The sequence below is a fragment of the Drosophila pseudoobscura genome, chromosome 4 (assembly GCF_009870125.1).
Source record: "Drosophila pseudoobscura strain MV-25-SWS-2005 chromosome 4, UCI_Dpse_MV25, whole genome shotgun sequence".
Lineage (NCBI taxonomy): Eukaryota > Metazoa > Arthropoda > Insecta > Diptera > Drosophilidae > Drosophila > Drosophila pseudoobscura.
In genome coordinates, this window is record NC_046681.1 from 14,755,746 (window position 1) to 14,777,557 (window position 21,812).

The 21,812-nt window shown below is 43.4% G+C and overlaps 2 protein-coding genes across 2 annotated transcripts; both read left to right on the forward strand.

Moving 5' to 3' along the window:
* The first annotated feature begins 11,689 nt into the window (after positions 1-11,689).
* LManVI (Lysosomal alpha-mannosidase VI) lies at positions 11,690-15,096 on the forward strand. Its single transcript, XM_015181466.2, has 4 exons — positions 11,690-11,849; positions 11,975-12,345; positions 12,395-12,865; positions 12,927-15,096. The coding sequence occupies exons 1-4, from the start codon at positions 11,763-11,765 to the stop codon at positions 15,028-15,030; spliced, it is 3,033 nt and encodes a 1,010-aa protein (XP_015036952.2). The 5' UTR covers positions 11,690-11,762; the 3' UTR covers positions 15,031-15,096.
* A 2,779-nt stretch (positions 15,097-17,875) lies between these two features.
* On the forward strand, positions 17,876-21,188 carry LManV (Lysosomal alpha-mannosidase V). Its single transcript, XM_002133279.3, has 4 exons — positions 17,876-18,017; positions 18,084-18,454; positions 18,516-18,986; positions 19,049-21,188. Exons 1-4 carry the CDS (start codon positions 17,934-17,936, stop codon positions 21,150-21,152), a joined length of 3,030 nt encoding a protein of 1,009 aa, XP_002133315.2. The 5' UTR covers positions 17,876-17,933; the 3' UTR covers positions 21,153-21,188.
* The last annotated feature ends 624 nt before the right edge of the window (positions 21,189-21,812 follow it).

A 21,812-nucleotide genomic window follows, 5' to 3' on the forward strand; every position in this document is an offset into this window, starting at 1 on the left:
GTTTGGGGGCGGCCCACTTCCTGTTCCAGTTTCATTCTTATGGCCAGCGCATTAATTTCAAGATGTCCTATTGGACATTTTATGAATATTGAGTACTTATTTTTCCTTTTTTTCATTTTGTTTTGTTCAAAGCAAAGCTGGAGTTGGAATTTGGTTTCTAGCAGTTTTTAGGTTTCCTTTAAATAAGAAATGTGTGTGGAACAGAGCATGTGGCACAGTTCAAAGTGGGTTTATTTGCTACTTTTAATCAGCTCTTTTAGAGATCGAATTCTCCTGCAGTCACCTCTTTTTCCTGATGCTCGTTTTTCATTGTCAGCCACAGGGAAAATCTTCAGCCATCTAAGGCCAAGCTAATTAGCGCCCATAAAACGCACATAAACGCACACGCTAGCCAATAAATTATAAATTATGACTTCTGTTCCACCCACAGTACTCCCTTCCCTGGCGATCCAAACCGTTTGCCAAAACCGCAGTCAGACAGTCAGACAAGGCAACAGTTTCACAAAAATTTCCACTCCACTGCGCAGAATCTGAGGCGCGGAACACGGAGAAACCGAATCAGGACTTGAGGCGGATGCATGGAACAGTGCGATGACTTCCGGTATTAACTAATTTTTAGCGCCCATCCCCCAACCGACAGCGCATCTTTAAAGCCCTCAACGTTGGAGGGGAAGATCAGCCCAAGGTTGTGTGCAAAAAAAGGAGGAAAAAATCCTATCCTATCCCTGGAGTGGCTGAACAAGTGGAAGCAGGGACTGGGGGCTGAAGCTGGAGCTGGGGACTGGGGGCTGGGGCAACTAATCCCTAGCACTCACGATGCCTTTGGCAAATACTTTGCACCGCCGACTGCGCGACGAATTGGAAGCAATCCGGTGTCTGTCTCCCCCCCTGTCCGTCCTGTCTGCACACACAGACTCCACACGGAGCAACGGCAACGGGGTGTACGGAATGGTGGTGCATGGGCGTTGCTCCTGCCGTTGGGGGTTGGAAAAGAAAAACTTAAACAAAGTATCGGGCTCAAAGTGAAACATGGGGCGAAAATCCCCAGTCTTCCAATCTCCCAGACTCGACGCACTCGAGGCCACTCGTCACTCCGGAGAGAGAGAGAGTGAGAGAGATAGAGCGACAAAGAGAGAGAGTGGAGGAGCAGAGGCTTTGTGGAGTTTCGGGGACTAGGCTTTCGAGTCAGTCGCAGTCAAGTGAGTCTCAGCTCTCAGGCTCTTAGCTCCTCAGCGGGACAAATGCCTGGGAGCTTGTTGGAGTTGGTTCAGGTTCAAAGCTGACTTCTGTCAGGATAAAACTGAAATTATCTTTGTCTCAATGGAGCCCCGAGTACTTGGCAAACTGAACTGAACTTTCTGATTATATCTCAAATAATTAAAAGTTTTCTTCAGTGATAAGCAGAGAGATTTTTCTTTGACATTTCATCATTTCTAAAACTATAAAAATGAATGTAAAAATGATAGAGAACTTATCAATAAGGTGTCGCTTCGTAGACGTACATTTCCCGATTCAGTTTTTCTTCAGTTTTTTCTTTTTTATGCTATTCTTTTACGCATTTTCTTTAACAATTTCCTTTCTCCTTCTTGGCACTTTATTACTCACTGAATGGAAAAATTATAGACAACTAATCGATCCATGCTTCGGTGCCGTGTACCGTATACTTTTTCCCTGATTTCATTTCCTTTTGGATCAAATTTGAAGGTGTTTGCGGGCTTGTTTTACCAACAATTTGCTCGTCTAATGGGCCAGTGTAAAGTCGGAATGGGAGTGGTAGCGGGAGCGGGGGATAGGCTGGAAAATGTTTTCCACTTGGCCAACACCAACAAAAGTCGTTGTGACGACTCGGCTTTAGGGGCTTTCGCTCCGTTTTGCCTGTTTGTTTGGTTTGTTTGTTGTTGGGTGCAAAGCGCGAACTTTTTCGTTGTGTTGCAAATTTTTTTTATGTTCCTTTTTTTATTAGGGAAATTTTTGCTGTAGGAGCAACTTTTCGGGGAAAAGCATTTAGTAAAAGTTATATTTTATTTTACATGTGGATCCATGGCATATGTTTTGAGACGGGTGGGGAAAAAGCGTGAGGCTGAAGATGGGGAGGATGTTGAACTTCTGTTTCTTTGAAATTGAGCTTTTATTCACAAATTCTTCAATATATAATACTTGATTTTAAAAATTCTTTATATTGGACTCTTTTCTAAAGAATTTATGAATCTGTTATTTATGATTTCTGCAAAACAGAGTAACTCCTACTAAAAACCCTTTAAGCAACCCTCGCTCAGCCAACCAAAATGACATTTAGCTTTTGTCCAAAATCTCGCCTAAAATTTGTTCATGAACAAGTTTTCGCTTTCATTTTATTGCAAACATTTTCTGTGTGGTAAGGGACTTTTTTTATTTGCTTAAAGTTAGAACTGAAAGTAAATATTATTAGAGGTAAGGACCAACGGAACCCAACCAACTCAAAGCTGAGATTCAGCTCCGCGATTTTAAAACGTGAAAAGTAGGGTAAGTAAGTAAGAGAACGAATTGCATGAGCATTCTCTTACATTTTTCTTAGTGTAGGGCTTATTTAATATATTCTTTAATATTCTGCTAGAGAATACCAATCGCAAATTAAATGGAATCAATATCGCCTGTATGGAAAGCAAAGTCCATTTCATCTGTTTCAGAGTCTTCTGTGTGATACTTTCTCTAACCTAATGTCACCCACCAAAAAATTGTCCACCATCTTGAAAGAAAATAAATATCATTAACCAAACCCACTCAAGACCAAAACCATTAACCAAAATCAAACCTAACGCAACCTCAAGGGTCCCTTTCTATATATTTTGCCTTTTTTTATGAATGAACCAACATATTAATGGCAATTCATTAGAAATTTCTCCCAATAATACAAAATAGAAAGCAGAAAGTACACTTTACAGAGAGGGTAGAAGATGGAGTACGAGTAGAAACAGCCGATTACTGGCAATAATAACAAACAGAGTTTGACTTTTCAAATGCAGGTAGCACTCGCCTCTCGTCCTCGGGGCATAGGCAGGGGCACAATTCACATGAAATATGTATGTACGAGTATATGTGTTCCAGAGGGCACAAGGACTCCTCCGCTTGTTGAACAATGCCAAATGACGAATGACGCATTATTCCTGATGTCGAATTGTGTCACTGACAGGGACACAGCAGCATTCAGGGACATTTCCTTTTGCCTTCGGTTTCTCATTCCCTAGACCCACTTTTTGCACCCACACAGGACCCAGGCAGCAGGGCAGACAATAAATAATGCCAATGTCATGTTGTTTAAGGTGTATAGGCCCTAACATAATGCGCAATCATTCACTCTGACTGACCTAAGACCCCTCGCCGTCTCCCTCCCCCACAATGAAAGTGTGAGAAATGCATGTGAACAATTTGATTGATTTTTGCTAGATCCTACGACTGGCGAAAATACCACAATGATGGGCATCCGTTTGGAAAAAAAAAGAGAAGCAAAATCAAGTAAAAGAGAGATGGAATTTTCTACGAAGCAGCATCATAGATATTAAGTTTTTGTTTTACAAATAAATTAAATTTTTACACTTGAACTCTGCTCGAAAGTTGAGGGGAGCAAGGCAACCCCACCCCCCGCCTCTACTCACCACGCTCCATGCTCCCTGCTGTATCGCCTGTCAGTCAGTCAGTCAGTTAGACGGGAACGTCATCGTTGAGGCATAAGAACAAAAGGACTTCCGGTGACGTTTAAATGCGTGGCATGTCAACGCAGCGGCAGACAGCAGCATCCTGGCAGGAGCCGGAGCTTCAGCTGCGGAGCGTGTGCCTGCAGGAAGCGCAGCAAGACCCACAGGAGGAGGAGAAAGAGGCAGGAATGTCCTCAGATTTATGCATATATGTTACTCGCAGTCGTTGAATTTTTGGGTGGAAAGAAACCAGCGACTTGTGCACTGATTACTATTAACTAATGAAGCAGCTACCCTTCAACCCTTGCGGCAAGTTCAAGAGCACATGTTGCAAGACACGCCCCCAGCCAGCATCCAGCCCTGAAGAAACCTCTCTGTGCAGCAGAGATTCGTTTCGTTCAATCAAGCAGTAGAAAGCATGAGTCTATCCGATAGTCTATCAAGTTATTAATTTCATGAAGTGCCAGAGAGACGACGACGACGCGACGCTGACGGCACATCAATGTCTTCCAATTGAAGCACACAACAATGGGGGGAAGCCCTCTCCTCTCTTTCTCACTCTCTGGCCTAACAAGATCCACACCTCCACCACTCGATGACGACATCGACAAGGACTAGGACGAGGACGAGAACGAGGACACATCCACATCATCACGTATGATTACGCACATTGTTCGTGCTCAGCGCAAAATGCTGTCGAAAATTAATTCAGAGACCCTTCTACTTAACTTACCTTAGCCCCTGGTTGGTTCACCATAGAAGAAGAGGGAGAAAAAAAAAGTGAAGCAAAACAACGACGTGATTGCATTACACAATCAAAACAGGCACAGCCTCGTCTCCCAGGGGTTGCCCGGAACAGAATAGAGCCCTCTGGAACCCCCCTGGACTCAGATGCAGACTCCGAATCAGAATCAGAATCAGACTCAGACTCAGGTTCGGGTAAAAATCAAAGCCGAGGCACTAAAGTAATAGACCAACCGACAGACCGACAGACCGAATGTGAATCCATAGCCGAATGTCGAAACGTGTGCGTGGGCGTTGCAATTGCTACGCCCCATCATCAGAATCCAATCAAATTAACAACAACAGGCCACAGAACAGCCGCTGCCGCCGTCGCGTCCTAGGCTTATGATGAAGCCCCTGATGCTGCTCGAACCCAAACTGAAATTCAAACTGACCCTCTCCCCCCTCGTGGCCCGCTTTCCGCCGTCTGTCTATGGTACGTCTATGGTACGTTAATTTCAATTTGATTTCCGTGCCATGCCAGCGAGAAGGTGGGCAGTACAGGGGGCAGGGCAGAACGTCTGAGCAACAATTATACGGCAACTTCATTAGGTCAACATGCGGCAGGACTTTGAGAGAGCGATGGGGTGGGATTGTGGATTGGATCGGTGTGGCTTGCGCAATGCCAGGGCAGTGGATGATGATGGGGGCGGATGCGTAAGGGGTAGATTAATCAGGGTAAAACTATTAATTAAATACCAATTCATTTCCGCAAACTCAAAGCACACACAGCCCATACCACACCCCCTCACTGCACCCCTTAGTGCTCTCCACCTACCATCCATCCATCCATAGAGCAGTGTGCATTGTGTGGGTTTTAGTTTGGATTTCCATTTCCAGGAAGAGCAACGCAACTTCTCTCATCTCCTCGCAATGAGCATCGTTCTGTGGTCGGTTTGATTTGGATTTGGGTTTAGATTGGGATTTGAACTATGATATTACGGGTACTAGAGAGTCGAGTGTGATGCCATCTCTTCCTGAGGAGAAGTGGTGCAAAATGTGCTAAAAGTAGAAGAAGGGTTCTGTCGTAGCTGGAGTAAGACTAAGGAGTGAAGTTCAATCATCTGCATTTAGTAAAAGTCTAAACTTCCGTCCAACCAATATTCAATTTTTAAATTCTCGGATTACAACTCCGTTTAAATGCCAAGAATGATCCGATCGCAACCAGATTATGTCATGTGATATAAAATATAACTCTATATAATTTTTTTCGGTTTTCCATGGTACTTAACCCGGATTAGATCCAAACTACATTCATTCACCATTAAATTAATCGAATCAAGAGGCCATAAAAGGTTTCTGTAAAAGTGCAAATGTATCTAATAGTCGATTTCCCCTGGAGCATTTTACAACTGAAGACAATCGAAAAATGTTTACAAAAACTCCGACAAAAAATCAGATAAACAGTGAAGTATGGAAACAAAAAAAAACCTAATAATAAAATCCCCAAGCTTATCAGTAATTTCAGCAGCAGTCAGAGGGTATTAACAAAAACAACAAAATAGAAGGAAAAATGGGGAAAATTATATGCACCAGCAAAAGATCTCAAAATGGGAGAATGAGGAACCAAGAGAGAGAGAGAGAGAAAGCTTTGCTCATCCGGTGTGTCAACAATTCCCAAGCTTCAACGCTTTGATGTTGCCAGTTCTGTTCTGGAGGTGGTTTTTGGGTTGAGGATGGAAGCCAGGACGGGGACGAATAGACGGACGTAGCCACTAAGCCCAGACAGTGTCATCCACTCGGGGCAAGGATGAAGCAGAGATGAGGATGACGATGACGGTGACGATGATGGCATCATTAACGCATATTCGTAGCCTGCCTTTCGGGCACAACCAGACAGCACTCCCGACCCGGATCCCGTCCTGATTCGCCTACCGTTTCCGGCTTTTGAAGTTCGAGCAGCAGCAAGAGCTTTTAATTTTCTTTGTTTTCACACTGACGTTTGGGGGCCAAAAGGCGTAAATTAATCGAAGGCTTAATTAGTACACACCCGCCAAGGACTAAGGACGACTAACGACGATGGCTGGTTGCCTGCCTGGATGCCGTCAACGTAGCGTATGATTAATAAACAGCTCCCGACACCCGGGACTCCCTTCTGCCGGGGTAGGAGACCCTGGATTTATGTTTTTTCTTTTTTTTTTTTGTACACTAATTATAGCTATCAATGAAGGTGAAGGTTGTCAATATTTGCTGCAGAAAAATTTCCATTTGAAATGTTTTGTAGGTTGTGAAAACAATAGAGCCCTCGCCCCGCCTGCCACACTGGTGCCGCAGTGCCGCAGCGCTTGATGAGTACTGCGGCAACGTAGTTGGGGCTGCCACTTAATGTGTTTTGCATACTAATTAGGTTGTTTGGCGGCTTCCCTCACAGTTTCAAGTGTAGTAACAGGTGACGACAAAAAAAAACACAGTGCAAACAGCGGGAACAACAGAAGGTGCCACAGCCTCAGCCTCCAAAGAACGAGGAGCACCAACTGCACTTGAAGCTAACACTTTTGAGCGCCTCCTGCAGTCGAGAAGTTGTAGGTGCCAATTGCAGAGCGTCGGCTTGAGGAGGCTATGAAATGCCCTACTAGGATAGGGGGATTCTTCTAATTTGCGGAGAAGAGAAAGTATTTAGGCAGGGCGGATATGAGAAGATTGATGTTCTCAAAGGCAAAACTGGAGTCAGAACTTTAATGGATAAATGCATAAAGGTTTATAGACAATAAGACTATAAAAAAACCAAAACATTGCAACAGGAACCAACTCCACATCAATATTCGTTCGGATCCAGCGTTTCGTTCGGTCCCCATAATTCAATAGCAAAATAAACAGTTTTTGGCGACGCACACTAGCTCGGCCCCATGAAACCAAAAACAAATAAATTGCTTGGACACGTGTCGCAAAGATAACACATAGTTTCCTATAAGTAGAGATAGGCTTTCAAGAATGCACGCCTCCTTCTTATCAGCTGGATGGCGCCTTCGACACAGCGCACACAATTTAGTTAATTTAAATAATAGCTCTTTACAATCGTCAATGAAAAATTGATTATCAATGAACTTAAAAGTCGCGCAATAGCCTCCGAGCAATCAAAGTACTTGAGGTTTTGTTTACCTAAGGTTTTGATAGAGCATATCAAATAGATTAAGATTCGTAGGTGGTAACCAAGTTAACACGAGTATTTAAAAGATAAGTATACCATGAACGGACTTGAGATTAAATTGGAATTTTAATATTTCTTGCCTTAATTTGGTTTACAAAAGAATTGTAGATAAAGCTTTTTGAATAGCAAGAATTGATTACAATTTTGAAAAAAAAAAAATCGATGGAAAAAAGTAGAAAAAGTTCTTTCAAATAAAAATAACAAAAATTAAAAAAAAACTATTATAGAATTGGTATTAATTCCAAAGAAGCGGATCTCTGCTGTCTGATATGCCCCAATCTCATATGACCTGCTGGCTTTCTATGAAAGTGCTGCTAAAACTTGTAAGCCGCGAATTACGCGAAAAGCTAAACCAAAAAAAATATTAGGCCGCAAAGTGAAAAAAATGTTTTAATTACACATTCCAAGGCGAATCTTCACCGAAATCCCCCTCTAACGATTGACAGCGTTTTGAAAGGGCTACGAAAAGAGAGGTCAAGATGAGAGATAAAGTCAGGAAAATTATTTAAGTTTGGATGCTGGCAAAATCCTGCGAAAAATGCTCGAAAAATTCTGAATATTTTCTATGTATATATATGTATATGTATTACAAGGTGTGTGTATCTCCACGATTGGGGATCCATCCAAGGATGCTTCGACAAAGGTCCTTTTGAGCAATTGTTGTTGCAACACTCGAATGCATTCATTCTGCTGCCGCGTTGTGTGCTAAATAGTTCCCTCAGGGCCGAATCCACTTGAGTCGTGTGCTAATGAGAACATCCAGCGACAAGCGACACGACAGCCAAAGGAAAAGAGAACCAGACACCCACCAAAGGGGCTCACATTAGGAGGAGGGCAAGGGGGGGTCGACTGCATTATGCAAATACAAGGCGAAACAATTTTTCTACTGCATCGCCAAAGTGGAGTGGAGTGGCTTGACGGACTGCTGTGGAGTGCAGAAGTGGGAGTGGGGAATCCTTAGCCAAAGCCTGGGGCAATGCAGCGTGTTCCATTTGCACACATTTCGACAAGGCAATTAATTATGCTAAATTCGTTTAGAGAACAGCTCCACGGCTACAATAGGCAAGGCGATGTCCTCGGGCGCATTGTTCCAAGTACATTCTTCAATTTTCCCTCATTAAAGAGGACTTCTGGAAGAACTTGAATGAAAACTTGTTTCAACATGTTTTAGGATTAATAAATTAGAAAAGTTTCAGATTCATAGATTTATATTTTAATTTATATTATATTAAATTTCATAATTCATTTAAGAACTTTCAGATGGGTGTATATATTTTTAAATTGTGCTCTCCTCACCTTCTTAGTCATTCCTTCACTTGAGCCATCATCCCTGAAAATGGTTATGACCGGCACAACCTTTGACCAGCGCATTGGATGACTTTTAAGTGGTTCTCGGAGGCTGGCTGGGCGTTTCTAGTCCCTAAGCACAGGGGGCACAGGTCTGACATTTGCACTGGACCATGCGCAATTAATTGCAAAAGTGTTTGCGGACAAATGGCGCATAACCAGGACCAGGACCAACACGTGTGGGTGCCCTCTGGACCCAAAAGCTGGACATGGTCATGGGAGGACGACAGGGCATTTCTTTTTGCCAGCTCGGATGCCAGCATGGATGTGCTTCAAGTAGCACAGAGAGAGAGAGAGACGGGGCAGCTCTTTGCTTTGAGGTTATTTACTTTTAATGACTCGCAAACTACACACACACGCACACACACACTTGCACATATTCTTACGAGTGGGTGCCACATAGCGTATGCGTCATGTGTCGTGTTCTGTGGAGTGCTTAAGTGTTTTCAGATATCGCGCATCAGTAGCCAACGTCAGGCATCCAGGCACAGAGTACCATGCTACATGCCCCTATGCCACATGCTACATGCCCCATGGTTTGTTGACTTTTAGACGCTGTTTGTTTGTCAGCAGAATTTTTGTTGTTTTTTCATATACATTTTATACCCGGTAGACGCGTAGACAACAGAAGGTATATTGGATTTGTGAATGGGTATGCGACGTGCAGAAAGGACAGTCTATGAGGTCATTGAATACATGTCATTTGACAGCTTAAAATTTTCTTGAACTTTCGATCCATATATACCATAAAAATGCATTGCACACAAAGGGAATAAAACAATTATCCATCAATGCAAATTTCTTATTTATTTTGTAAGCTAGGCCATAGTTTTGGGAATATAAATAGATATTAATATTATATTTTATTTTATTTTGTGAATTTTTTTATTTTTATTGCACAATTCCCTGACAGCTAAAAATTTAAAAAAAAATAATGTGTTCCACTTTATTTTAATGCGGGCAAGACCATTGCGCACAATCGCTTCAGTCGTCCCCCATTCCCCGGCTTACTCACGACCAAAAATGTGTTTATATAATAGAGAGATATTTAATGTTTATTAATCGAATTAAAACAGTGTTATTTGTTTTTTGTTTTTTTATTTTTGCGTTTTCATCCGAACAGCTATTCTGAATTGAAAATTTTCTAATTTCTAATTTATCCATTATTCTAAATACAGAATATATGAAAATACTCCAAAAAAGTATTTACATAAATAATTGTACATAATTATCCATCCAACCACCACTAATCTACGTTTCCCAATAATTACTATAGGCATAATTATTTATTTATTATTTCTATCCGTTTCCATCAAATAATTCAAGTATTAGGTATCTTATAGTCGGGAGTACTGACAATGCCGCTCATCCTGAGTGTGTTTGTTGTTGTAATTTTTGGCTTTTCATCTTGGCATCAGAGCTCTGTGGCTCTGCGGCTGAGCGGCTCAGACAAGCGGCCAGGCCGAGCCGGGCCCACATAAATGAGCTTTGAAGTTTGCATACGAAAGGAGAGTGCATGGAATGCATTCGCCCTGTCGATGGGGATAAGGGGACGGATGGATGGATAATGCGGTGCAATTATAGACAGAGCCCAGAGCCGCCCGCCCCCGTCATATCCTTGAAAATAAATTGTTTTGTTAATTATTTATGGTTGGTTTAATGAGTGTATGCCGTAGTACTCTCTGTGTGTTTACTGTACTCGCTCTTTCTGCCTCTCTCTCTCCGTCTGTCGACATATTCATGGGTTTGTTATACTTTTGCATTTTGCAATTATTTTAATGAGTTTTGCATTTAAGCGATTTTGTGCAATCATCGCATCGTTTGCAATACTACATAGTGCTGGATTATTAAAAAATAAAGAATATAATTGCCGTTTTTGCTTCATTAAAACATATAAAACATATGAATCCTCATTAAAAGTCTAGCAAAAATAAAGAAATTTCTCCAGCAAGAAGATGTCTCATCTGAGAGTAGAATTTTCCGTACAACAAACATTTGTATTTCTTGAATACCTACTTCTCAGATACACCATTGGTGGAGTTTGTACTTTTATTCAATAATAAATATTGTGCATATTTTTTGAGTTCATTTTGTTCATACAAAATGAGTATAGTTTTCGATATGGCAAAGAATATCAAAGGCGTCGAGCGGAGAAGGAATGGATTCTATAATTACTTCGATGCCTACCTACATTAAGAAAGATCCATTCGGGGGATGCAGTGTAGTCTTACTTCTGGAGTCTGTTGCTGGCATGCCATTGTATACCTTGATTTGACCGAATTGACCGATTAAGAATATGATTAGCTCATGGGTAGCGTTTCCTTGGGAGGTAATTATTTTCAAAACAGCTCCCTCGAGTGGCCCTCATGGGAGTGGCCATATAAAATATTAAAATAAACCTTTGTATTACCTACTCTAATGGTTTCCACGAGTACAAATCATACTCGCACTATGCCCTAATCTGGATGAGGATTACCTCCAATGCCTTGGTACAAATTCATAAAAACACATTTTACTAATCGATTGCCAATCACAGATTAGAACCCAATCAACGATATGGTTTTCGAAACTTGAACTTCGGTAATGAAAGTATTCCGTATTTCCCTAAGCTATTGGTTATCGCTAGTGGGGTTTATGGAGCTTTTCAGCGGAATCAATTCGCTCTAAGCCTCTAAGCGATAGTTGGATTGCTTATCAAGTCGCACCAAGACGGACGCTTATAAAAGAAGCTCGAAATTTCGAATGAAAGTTAGTTCTGTGCTCGATTCGAAACGGCACACGTGTAAGCTCGAAAAAATAGAAAGTTCTACGCCATGCGCTACCTCAGCGGCCTTGTGCTTTTGGCCGCCGCCCTGCTGGCTCTCAACGTGAGACAATCTGAGGCTGCCTGTGGCTATGAGGTAAACGGAAAAAAATATACAAAAAATAAAAGAGTTTAGACGAAAGTGAAACATTGTACCAGTTTTGTTACATTTAAAGTAGGAAGAAAACCCTCCACTAAAGATTCCCCTAACTTTGGTTTCAGTCATGTCCCAAAACAAAGTCCAACATGATCAACATTCACATGGTGCCACACTCCCATGACGATGTTGGCTGGCTCAAGACGGTCGATCAGTACTACTATGGCCACAAGAGTAATATCCAGCACGCGGGTGTTCAGTACATCATCGACACAGTCATCTCTGAGCTGATCAAGAACCCCGATCGTCGCTTCATACAGGTGGAGACCTCTTTCTTTGCCAAATGGTGGCAGGAACAGCCAGAGACTACCAAGTTGGTGGTCAAGAAATTGGTCAACGAAGGACGCTTTGAGTTTACGGGTGGAGCCTGGAGCATGAACGATGAGGCAGCAGTCAACTATCAGAGTGTGATCGATCAGTTCTCCTTGGGTTTGAAGTAAGTGGATATCAGACGAGAGGGAAGCCCATTTAAAGATATATTTTAGGTGGTTGGATGAGACCTTCGGCGCCTGTGCCCGTCCCCGCATTGGCTGGCAGATCGATCCCTTTGGTCATTCCCGTGAGCAGGCCTCGATTTTCGCTCAAATGGGATATGATGGAGAGTTCTTCGCGCGCATGGATCACAGAGATAAGAATAATCGATTGGATAACCTGGCAATGGAAATGATTTGGGATGCCAGCGAGTCGCTGAGCAACGATGAGATCTTCACTGGCCTGCTCTACCGTCACTACTCGGCTCCGCCCGGCTACTGCTTTGATGTGCACTGCGGAGACGATCCCATCATCGACTCCAAGAGCTACGACAACAATGTCAAATCGCGAGTGGACGACTTCCTGAGCTATGTTTCGAATGTGGCCAAGTACTACCGCTCCAATCACATCATGATCCCCATGGGTGATGATTTCCAGTACGAAGATGCCCAGGTTAACTTCAAGAACATGGACAAGCTGATCAAGTAAGCGGAGCACACTAATTTGACCTTTAGTCCCGACACCATTCATTGTTCTCCAAACTAGGTATGTCAACGCACGCCAGGCGGACGGCTCCACATACAATCTGTTCTACTCAACCCCGGCTTGCTACCTGAACTCCCTGCACGAGGGACTACAGACTTGGCCCAACAAAACCGACGACTTCTTCCCATATGCCAGTGACTCCAACAGCTTCTGGACAGGATACTTCACCTCCCGACCCACCCAGAAACGCTTCGAGCGCGACGGCAATCACATGCTGCAGACCGCCAAGCAGCTCAGTGTCTTCGCCGGGCTCTCGAGCGAGCAGCAGAAGGAGGACCTGGACTACCTCCGCCAGATAATGGGTGTGATGCAGCACCACGATGCCATCACTGGAACGGAGAAGCAGGCCGTGTCCAACGACTACGATCGTCTGCTGTACGATGGCATTATCGGAGGAGCCAGCAATGCCCGGGATGCCCTGCGAGTCCTGACCAACCTTCCTGAGGGGGAGTTTGAGAGCTGCCTGCAGCTCAACATCAGTGAGTGCGCATTCACCAAGGACAGTGCCGACAACGTGGTCGTGACCCTGTTCAACCCATTGGCCCACACCTCCTCCCAGTATGTGCGAGTGCCAGTGAAGAAGGAGAGCTACCAGGTGACCGATGAGAAGGGACGCGTGGTGGCCTCTGAAGTTGTCCCGGTGGCCTGGCAGGTCCTGGCTCTGGAATACCGCGATAACAACACTCAGCACGAACTTGTCTTCAAGGCCTCCGTGAACAAGATCGCCAGCTACTTCATTAAGAAGGTCGAGACTAGAGAAAACAAGGAAATTGTCCTGCCCAAGTCTGCTAAAAAGTCTGTGAAGGAAACCGAAAAGAACTTGGAGGTGCCCAAGCGATTCAAGAAGGTGCATTCGATGAAGAAGGTCGAGACCCACGCCGATGATGATTCCGAAACTGTGGTGCAGACATCCCAGATCAAGCTGGTGATCGACAGCAATACAGGTCGCTTGAAGACCGTTGAGATGAACGGCGTCTCCGAATCTGTTGACCAGAATTTCGCCATTTATGAAACATTTGAATCTGGAGCTTATGTCTTTCGTCAAAAGGAAGACGTTGACCTGAAATTCTTGGAAGACAAGGTGGAGTTCACGGTCTACGACGGATCTTTGGTCAAGGAAGTCCACCAACAGTTCAATGAATGGATCTCCCAGGTCATTCGCATCTACGAGGGTGTCAACCGTGTGGAGTTCGAGTGGCTCATCGGGCCAATTCCAACTGACGAAGATACTGCTAGGGAAATCGTCACCATCTTCGATAGTGGAATCTCCTCGAATGGCGTCTTCTATACAGACTCCAATGGGCGCGAGCTGATCAAGCGTACAAAGGACAAGCGTGAGGACTTCAACCCTGATCTAGGCAGGCAACCTATTAGTGGAAATTATTATCCAGTCGTATCCCGCATTGCCTTGCAGGATAGCAACAAGCGCATTGCACTGCTCAACGATCGTGCACAGGGAGGAACTAGCATGAAAGACGGACAGTTGGAGCTCATGCTCCATCGTCGTCTTATTCGTGATGATGGATATGGAGTGGGAGAGGCCCTGAACGAGCAGAAGTACGAAAAACCCCTCATTGCACGCGGAAAAGTCTACCTGATCCTCAACTCTGTGGAGGAATCGACCAAAGTGGAGCGTGTGGCCGAGAAGGAGATCCTCCTTCCTTTCTCCGTTTTCTTCAGCAAGGCCAGCAGTCAGAGCCAGACCCAGAGCGCTATCGCCAAGGCGGTGCCCAGCTTCGATGACTTCCCGCAGTCGGTGCATCTGCTCACTCTTGAGCCCTTCACCGATGACGAGATCCTGCTGCGCGTGGAGAACTTCCTAGACCACACCGAGGGTAATGTTGTTAGCTTCAACATTCGTCATATCTTTGAGACATTGGGTGGTGTGGAGATCCGCGAGACCACCTTGGATGGCAACCTGCCACTGAGCGAAATGAGGCGATTCAAGTTCCACCACGATGCCTCTGGCCACAGCCCCGCAGAGGTCGAATACTTCACGACGGCCCACACGCCTCTGGCTGCTGTCGACTCTCAGGAAGCCTCTGACTTCAGTGTCACCCTGCACCCAATGCAAATTCGCACTTTCATCATCAAGAAGAAGTAATTCATAGTTCCCCATCATGCAGTATAATAAATATATAATAAAATATATAAATTCAATATTTAAAAACATATATTTCGAGAAGAAAGTAATTAAGTGCAAACACTGCTCTGAACTGCAGAACATTTGCTGGCTATTGTCGCTAGAACAACGTTATTCAAACAACAAATTTTTTTATTGTGATAAATATTTAGGATCCGTACACCCAGAAAAAACTTTGGGAACTTTATGTTAATATCTATACTTAAATTAAAAATTGTGTACCAATATATTGCAAAAAGAAAGTGTTTTCACTTAAATTTGTCTGATAATTTACTCATGCATACACTCATAATTCCCATAAATTATATACATTAATTCATTTTTAATTTTTGTTTATTAAGAACAAATATAGTTTGTATTAAAAGGACTTTTAAATACAGCTTTTTTTATAATTTTATAATTTTTATATTTTTATAATTTGGAAGTGCTTTTGTTTCATTTAAGATAAGGAATACTGAACAAACTTCAATGACTTTTATCATCTAATGTTTGTATTTTCTGAGATGTCAGTTTTTTCATAGAAAAAGAAATGTATAAACAGTTTGGAGTTTAGAAACGATTCTTGGAAATACACAGAAAGCGGCATAGAAGGAATATTTAATAAATCTTCGTCTCTTTATCGACTACCCACTGAACAGCCATGCCTCTCTTTTTTTATACCCGATACTCAAAATGAGTATTTTGGTATATTAGATTTGTGGTAAAAGTGGATATGTGTAACGTCCAGAAGGAATCGTTTCCGACCCCATAAAGTATATATATTCTTGATCAGCATAAATTGCCGAGTCGATTGAGCCCTGTCTGTCTGTCCGTCTTTCCGTCCCTATTAGCGCCTAGTGCTCAAAGACTACAAGAGCTAGAGCCACGAAGTTTTGGATCCAGACTTCTGTGATATGTCACTGCTACAAGAATATTTCAAAACTACGCCCCGCCCACTTCCGCCCCCACAAAGAACGAAAATCTGTGGCATTAGCGCCTAGATCTCAGAGACTATAAAAGCTAGAGCAACCAAATTTTCGATCCACACTCCTTAGATATCGGACCTTGACCGTTTCGTGTCAAAATTTGGCCACACCCCCTTCTGCCCCCGCAAAGGACGAAAATCTGGAGCACCCACAAATCTCAGAAACTATTAGGGCCAGAGTAACCAAATTTGGTATCCACACTTCTGTTAGATCTCACTATAAAACCCCCTTCCGCACCCACAAAGGACGAAAATCTGTTGCATCAACAATATTGCAGATTCGAGAAAACTATAAACGCATAATCATAGATATGGTCACTATCTATCAGATTGCTGATCTGGATCAGATCAGATCATATTTATAGCCAAAATGAACAAATCAATTTGCAGTGGCTATGCAGCGCCCAACGTCACGCTCAGGCTGATTTTCTGGCTCTCTCGCACGCACTCTTTGTCGTGTCTTTTAATATTAGCGGCGTCTGCCGGAGGAGAGCCATACTGACTAAGTATCGGGTATACATGTAGAGTTGCGGTCTCCGCAGCAACTCACAACGTTCCCCCTCGTTCTATCTCTCTAGGATAAGTACACCGCAGCTTATCACCTATTGACTATTAAAGCCACATGCGCGGCTCAAACAGAGGATTAAAAGACTTTGTTTTGTCGTGCATAACAGATATGAATGCTTAGGCTAAGCGGATGGACTTGATGACACAGATAAGGTTACTTTTCAATTACTTTTCGAATACTTTTCAATAGTATGCCTACATTTATGCAAACATCAATCGAATAAGTGTATAATACACCACTCCTATTTATGATAACTCCCTAAAATTGAGCCAAGCCACTCGACTCTCTTCCAAATGACCGCCAAAACAGGCCCTCAAGTGCTTTGTTGCTGTGCGAGAACAGGGTCGGAATAAGTGCTTTGTTCGTGGCTTATGGACTCCACTCCTCGGTTAGGGGCTAAGCTCTATACCACATGAACTTCGAGTGGCTTTCGGTTTCTAGTTTCTAGGAAATAGAAAACAATTCATAAAAAATAAAAACAAATATTAAAACAAATAAATATATAACTAAAAATTTAAATAATCTAAATCCAATTAAATAATTAAGGATAATTAGAAAAGTATATAATTAAATAAATAAACAAATTTAAACTAAATTCAACACAAAAACATGTTTAATATAAAGATTTTATTAAATAATTAGTAAGTCTTAATTGGAACTAATGATCATACCAATATTTATGAAAAAAACTATACCAAGTATATTTAATTTTTGTAGGCACTTGTGGACTAGGAAGGATTAATAAACAATACAAAACAAACAATCGATGTGGTTTGATGCCAATGAGGTAATTGATTATTTCCCGTACAAATTAATAAAAACTAAAAATGTTTATACATGCAATCAACAATTAAAATCATTTTAACTAATCGAATATGAACGTTCGATAAGGAGTGCCATATCCCTCAAAAACAGAAGCAAATACAGACAGATTGTTAAATATGGCACCCAATTAAGATAAACGTATTAGTGCAAGATGATTAGGACTGCCATATGTCGAGAATGGAGAGATTCGATTACCTACAATGTACAACATGACGTTCGAAACGTATTACCAACCAAACCAGGGGCTATCTTTCAAATGCACCTACTTAATTGGTTTTTAAGCATCACTTCACTTTCACTAATCCAAGATACGGTCAAGTGCTCATTTCTTATCAACTCATAGCCAGGGAAAACAGCTATGTTGTGTTGTGTTCCCCATATAAAAAGGCAACTTACACTTGATTGAAAATTAGTTGTGGACTCAAGCTCGAGCCACCTATTTGTTGGAGTCGTATAAAGTTCTTATATTTGTATAGTCACACATTTTAAATTTTTAAAGGAGTTGCAATGAAGTATCTCGGCGGCATTTTTCTTTTTGTCGTACTGTTGATCATCGACACAAAACCAACTGAAGCTGTCTGTGGCTATGAGGTGATGCGAGCTCTGATATTTTCCATGGACTGAAATAACCATCAACCATCGTTCCATCTACTATAGTCTTGTCCCGAAACAAAACCCAACATGGTCAACATTCACTTGGTACCACACTCCCACGACGATGTCGGTTGGCTCAAGACGGTGGATCAGTACTACTATGGCCACAAGAACAACATCCAGCATGCTGGTGTCCAGTACATCATCGACACAGTCATCACAGAGCTTATCAAGGATCCCAAACGTCGCTTCATCCAGGTGGAGACCTCTTTCTTTGCCAAATGGTGGGAGCAACAGAAGGAGACCCACAAGCAGGTAGTCAAGAAATTGGTCAACGAAGGTCGTCTGCAGTTCACCAACGGCGCCTGGAGCATGAACGATGAGGCGGCAGTTAACTATCAGAGTGTGATCGATCAGTTCACAGTGGGATTAAAGTAAGTTGCAACAGAGATGTAGTCGTGGGACTTACGTAGCTATATGGACTGATATCTTTAGGTTTCTTGATGAGACGTTCGGTATTTGCGCACGTCCTCGCGTTGGCTGGCAGATCGATCCTTTCGGTCACAGTCGCGAGCAGGCCTCATTGTACGCACAAATGGGATACGATGGAGAGTTCTTTTCTCGCATGGATCACAGCGATAAGTTCAGGCGCATGGTTGACCTCGCACTGGAAATGGTTTGGGATGCCAGCGAATCCTTGAGTGAAGTTAAGCTCTTCACTGGTCTGCTCTACAACCACTACTGGGACACTCCCGGCTTCTGCTTCGATGTGCACTGCAATGACGATCCAATTATCGACGGAGACAGTTACGATAACAACGTAAAGTCCAGGGTGGACGATTTCATCGCCTTTGCGGCTAAGGTCGCGGCAAACTTCCGCACGACCCACATCATGATACCCATGGGAGGTGACTTCCAGTACGAAGATGCTGAGGTCAACTTCAAGAATATGGACAAGTTGATCAAGTAAGAAAAGTCTGTCTACTTGATTAATAGTAATCTGCTAAATTCCCGATTTAACTTTTTAGATATGTCAACGCACGCCAGGCTACTGGATCCCATTACAATATATTTTACTCGACACCCGGCTGCTACCTGAACTCTGTTCATCAAGGTCTACAGTCGTACCCCAACAAAACTCTCGACTTCTTCCCCTATGCCAGTGACTCCAACAGCTTCTGGACAGGTTACTACACCTCCCGACCCACCCAGAAACGCTTCGAGCGCGACGGCAATCACATGCTGCAGACCGCCAAGCAGCTCAGTGTCTTCGCCGGGCTCTCGAGCGAGCAGCAGAAGGAGGACCTGGACTACCTCCGCCAGATAATGGGTGTGATGCAGCACCACGATGCCATCACTGGAACGGAGAAGCAGGAGGTGTCCAACGACTACGATCGCCTGCTGTACGATGGCATTATCGGAGGAGCCAGCAATGCCCGGGATGCCCTACGAGTCCTGACCAACCTTCCAGAGGGGGAGTTTGAGAGCTGCCTGCAACTGAACATCAGTGAGTGCGCCTTCACCAAGGACAGTGCCGACAATGTGGTCGTGACCCTGTTCAACCCATTGGCCCACACCTCCTCCCAGTATGTGCGAGTGCCAGTGAAGAAGGAGAGCTACCAGGTGACCGATGAGAAGGGACGCGTGGTGGCCTCTGAAGTTGTCCCGGTGGCCTGGCAGGTCCTGGCTCTGGAATACCGCGAGAACAACACTCAGCACGAACTTGTCTTCAAGGCCTCCGTGAACAAGATCGCCAGCTACTTCATTAAGAAGATCGAGACGAGAGAAAACAAGGAAATTGTCCTGCCCAAGTCTGATAAAAAGTCTGTGAAGGAAACCGAAAAGAACTTGGAGGTGCCCAAGCGATTCAAGCAGGTGAATTCGATGAAGAAGGTCGAGACCCACGCCGATGATGATTCCGAAACTGTGGTGCAGACATCCCAGATCAAGCTGGTGATCGACAATAATACGGGTCGCTTGAAGAGCGTTGAAATGAATGGGGTCGTTGAGGATATTGAGCAGAAATTTGGAGTGTATGAAACTTCTGCTTCTGGTGCATACGTGTTCCGTGAAGTAGAGTCTACCGAGATGCAATTCTTGACTACAGATGTGGAGTTTACGGTTTACGATGGAACTTTGGTCAAGGAAGTCCACCAGCAGTTCAACGAATGGATCTCCCAGGTCATTCGCATCTACGAAGGTGTCAACCGTGTGGAGTTCGAGTGGCTCATCGGGCCTATTCCAACGGACGAGGACACTGGCAGGGAAATTGTGACACTTTTCTACAGCGAAATCTCCTCGAATGGCGTCTTCTACACAGACTCCAATGGCCGCGAGATGATTAGACGAGAAAAGGACAAGCGCGAAGATTTCACTCCCGATTTGTCGAGGCAGCCCACCAGTGGAAATTACTATCCAGTCGTATCCCGCATTGCCTTGCAGGACAGCAACAAGCGCATTGCACTGCTCAACGATCGTGCACAGGGAGGAACTAGCATGAAGGACGGACAGTTGGAGCTCATGCTCCATCGTCGTCTTATTCGTGATGATGGATATGGAGTGGGAGAGGCCCTGAACGAGCAGAAGTACGACAAACCCCTCATTGCACGCGGAAAAGTCTACCTGATCCTCAACTCTGTGGAGGAATCGACCAAAGTGGAGCGTGTGGCCGAGAAGGAGATCCTCCTTCCTTTCTCCGTTTTCTTCAGCAAGGCCAGCAGTCAGAGCCAGACCCAGAGCGCTATCGCCAAGGCGGTGCCCAGCTTCGATGACTTCCCACCGTCGGTTCATCTGCTCACCCTTGAGCCCTTCACCGATAACGAGATCCTTCTGCGTGTGGAGAACTTCCTGGATCACATCGAAGGCAAGGTAGTTAGCTTCAACATTCGGCCGATCTTCGATAGCTTGGGTGGTGTGGAGATCCGCGAAACGACCTTGGATGGCAACCTGCCACTGAGCGAGATGAAGCGATTCAAGTTCCATGCGGAAGGATCCGGAGCGATATCAACAGAGGCCGAGTACTACACCGCGGCGCACAAGCCCCTGGCTGCCGATAGTTCTCTAGAAGCTTCGGAGTTCAGTGTTACCCTGCACCCAATGCAAATTCGTACTTTTATAATCAAGAAGAAATAAATTAGAATAAAAAACTGAAATGAAAGAAACTTAAAAGAACTAAAAATCATGATAATAAGATTTTTTAAGGAACTTAAAAATATTGGAATTTATCTCCCATTTTTGGTTCGTTTTCTATAAAACCGGAACGGTTTTGTCGCATGAACTTTGTCAGAAGTAATGATAACTCTATATCGTTTATATCTTATGTTGAAGAGGTTGAAGACTTAATTTACGTTTAATTGAGCATTAATAAAATTTCTATCGCTTAAACAATTGTGAGACTTTCGTCTTGTCAGAAAAAATCTGTTATATTTTTTATTGTATTTTTTTTGTATTTGTAGGTACTACTGGTAATGCATTCCCATAAACAAACTCTTATCCGCACTTCGCCCCATTAAAATACTCGATAAGCATTGATTAAAAATATAGTTCTCAGTAAAACAGAAGTTACGAGTACTGCTCCCATTAAATGATTGATACAAACTGAATAATCAACATATTTTTAGATCGTATAAAAGTGAAGTACATCATCCAGGGAGTCATGCAAAAGTAAACACTCGAGAGAGTTTATCAGTAAATTCCAATACTACCGTATTTATGGTACCCATGAAATAGAAGGGTGTTTTGTATTCATGGAAATGTAAGTATGTTCAAAAAGGAAGCATTGTCTTGTGCAGC

Coding starts and splice junctions, on each gene's coding strand:
- LManVI (XM_015181466.2), top strand. CDS start 11,763: ATGCGCTACCTCAGCGGCCTTGTGCTTTTGGCCGCCGCCCTGCTGGCT. Junction 11,850..11,974: donor AGGCTGCCTGTGGCTATGAG/GTAAACGGAAAA, acceptor CTTTGGTTTCAG/TCATGTCCCAAAACAAAGTC. Junction 12,346..12,394: donor CAGTTCTCCTTGGGTTTGAA/GTAAGTGGATAT, acceptor GATATATTTTAG/GTGGTTGGATGAGACCTTCG.
- LManV (XM_002133279.3), top strand. CDS start 17,934: ATGAAGTATCTCGGCGGCATTTTTCTTTTTGTCGTACTGTTGATCATC. Junction 18,018..18,083: donor AAGCTGTCTGTGGCTATGAG/GTGATGCGAGCT, acceptor CATCTACTATAG/TCTTGTCCCGAAACAAAACC. Junction 18,455..18,515: donor CAGTTCACAGTGGGATTAAA/GTAAGTTGCAAC, acceptor TGATATCTTTAG/GTTTCTTGATGAGACGTTCG.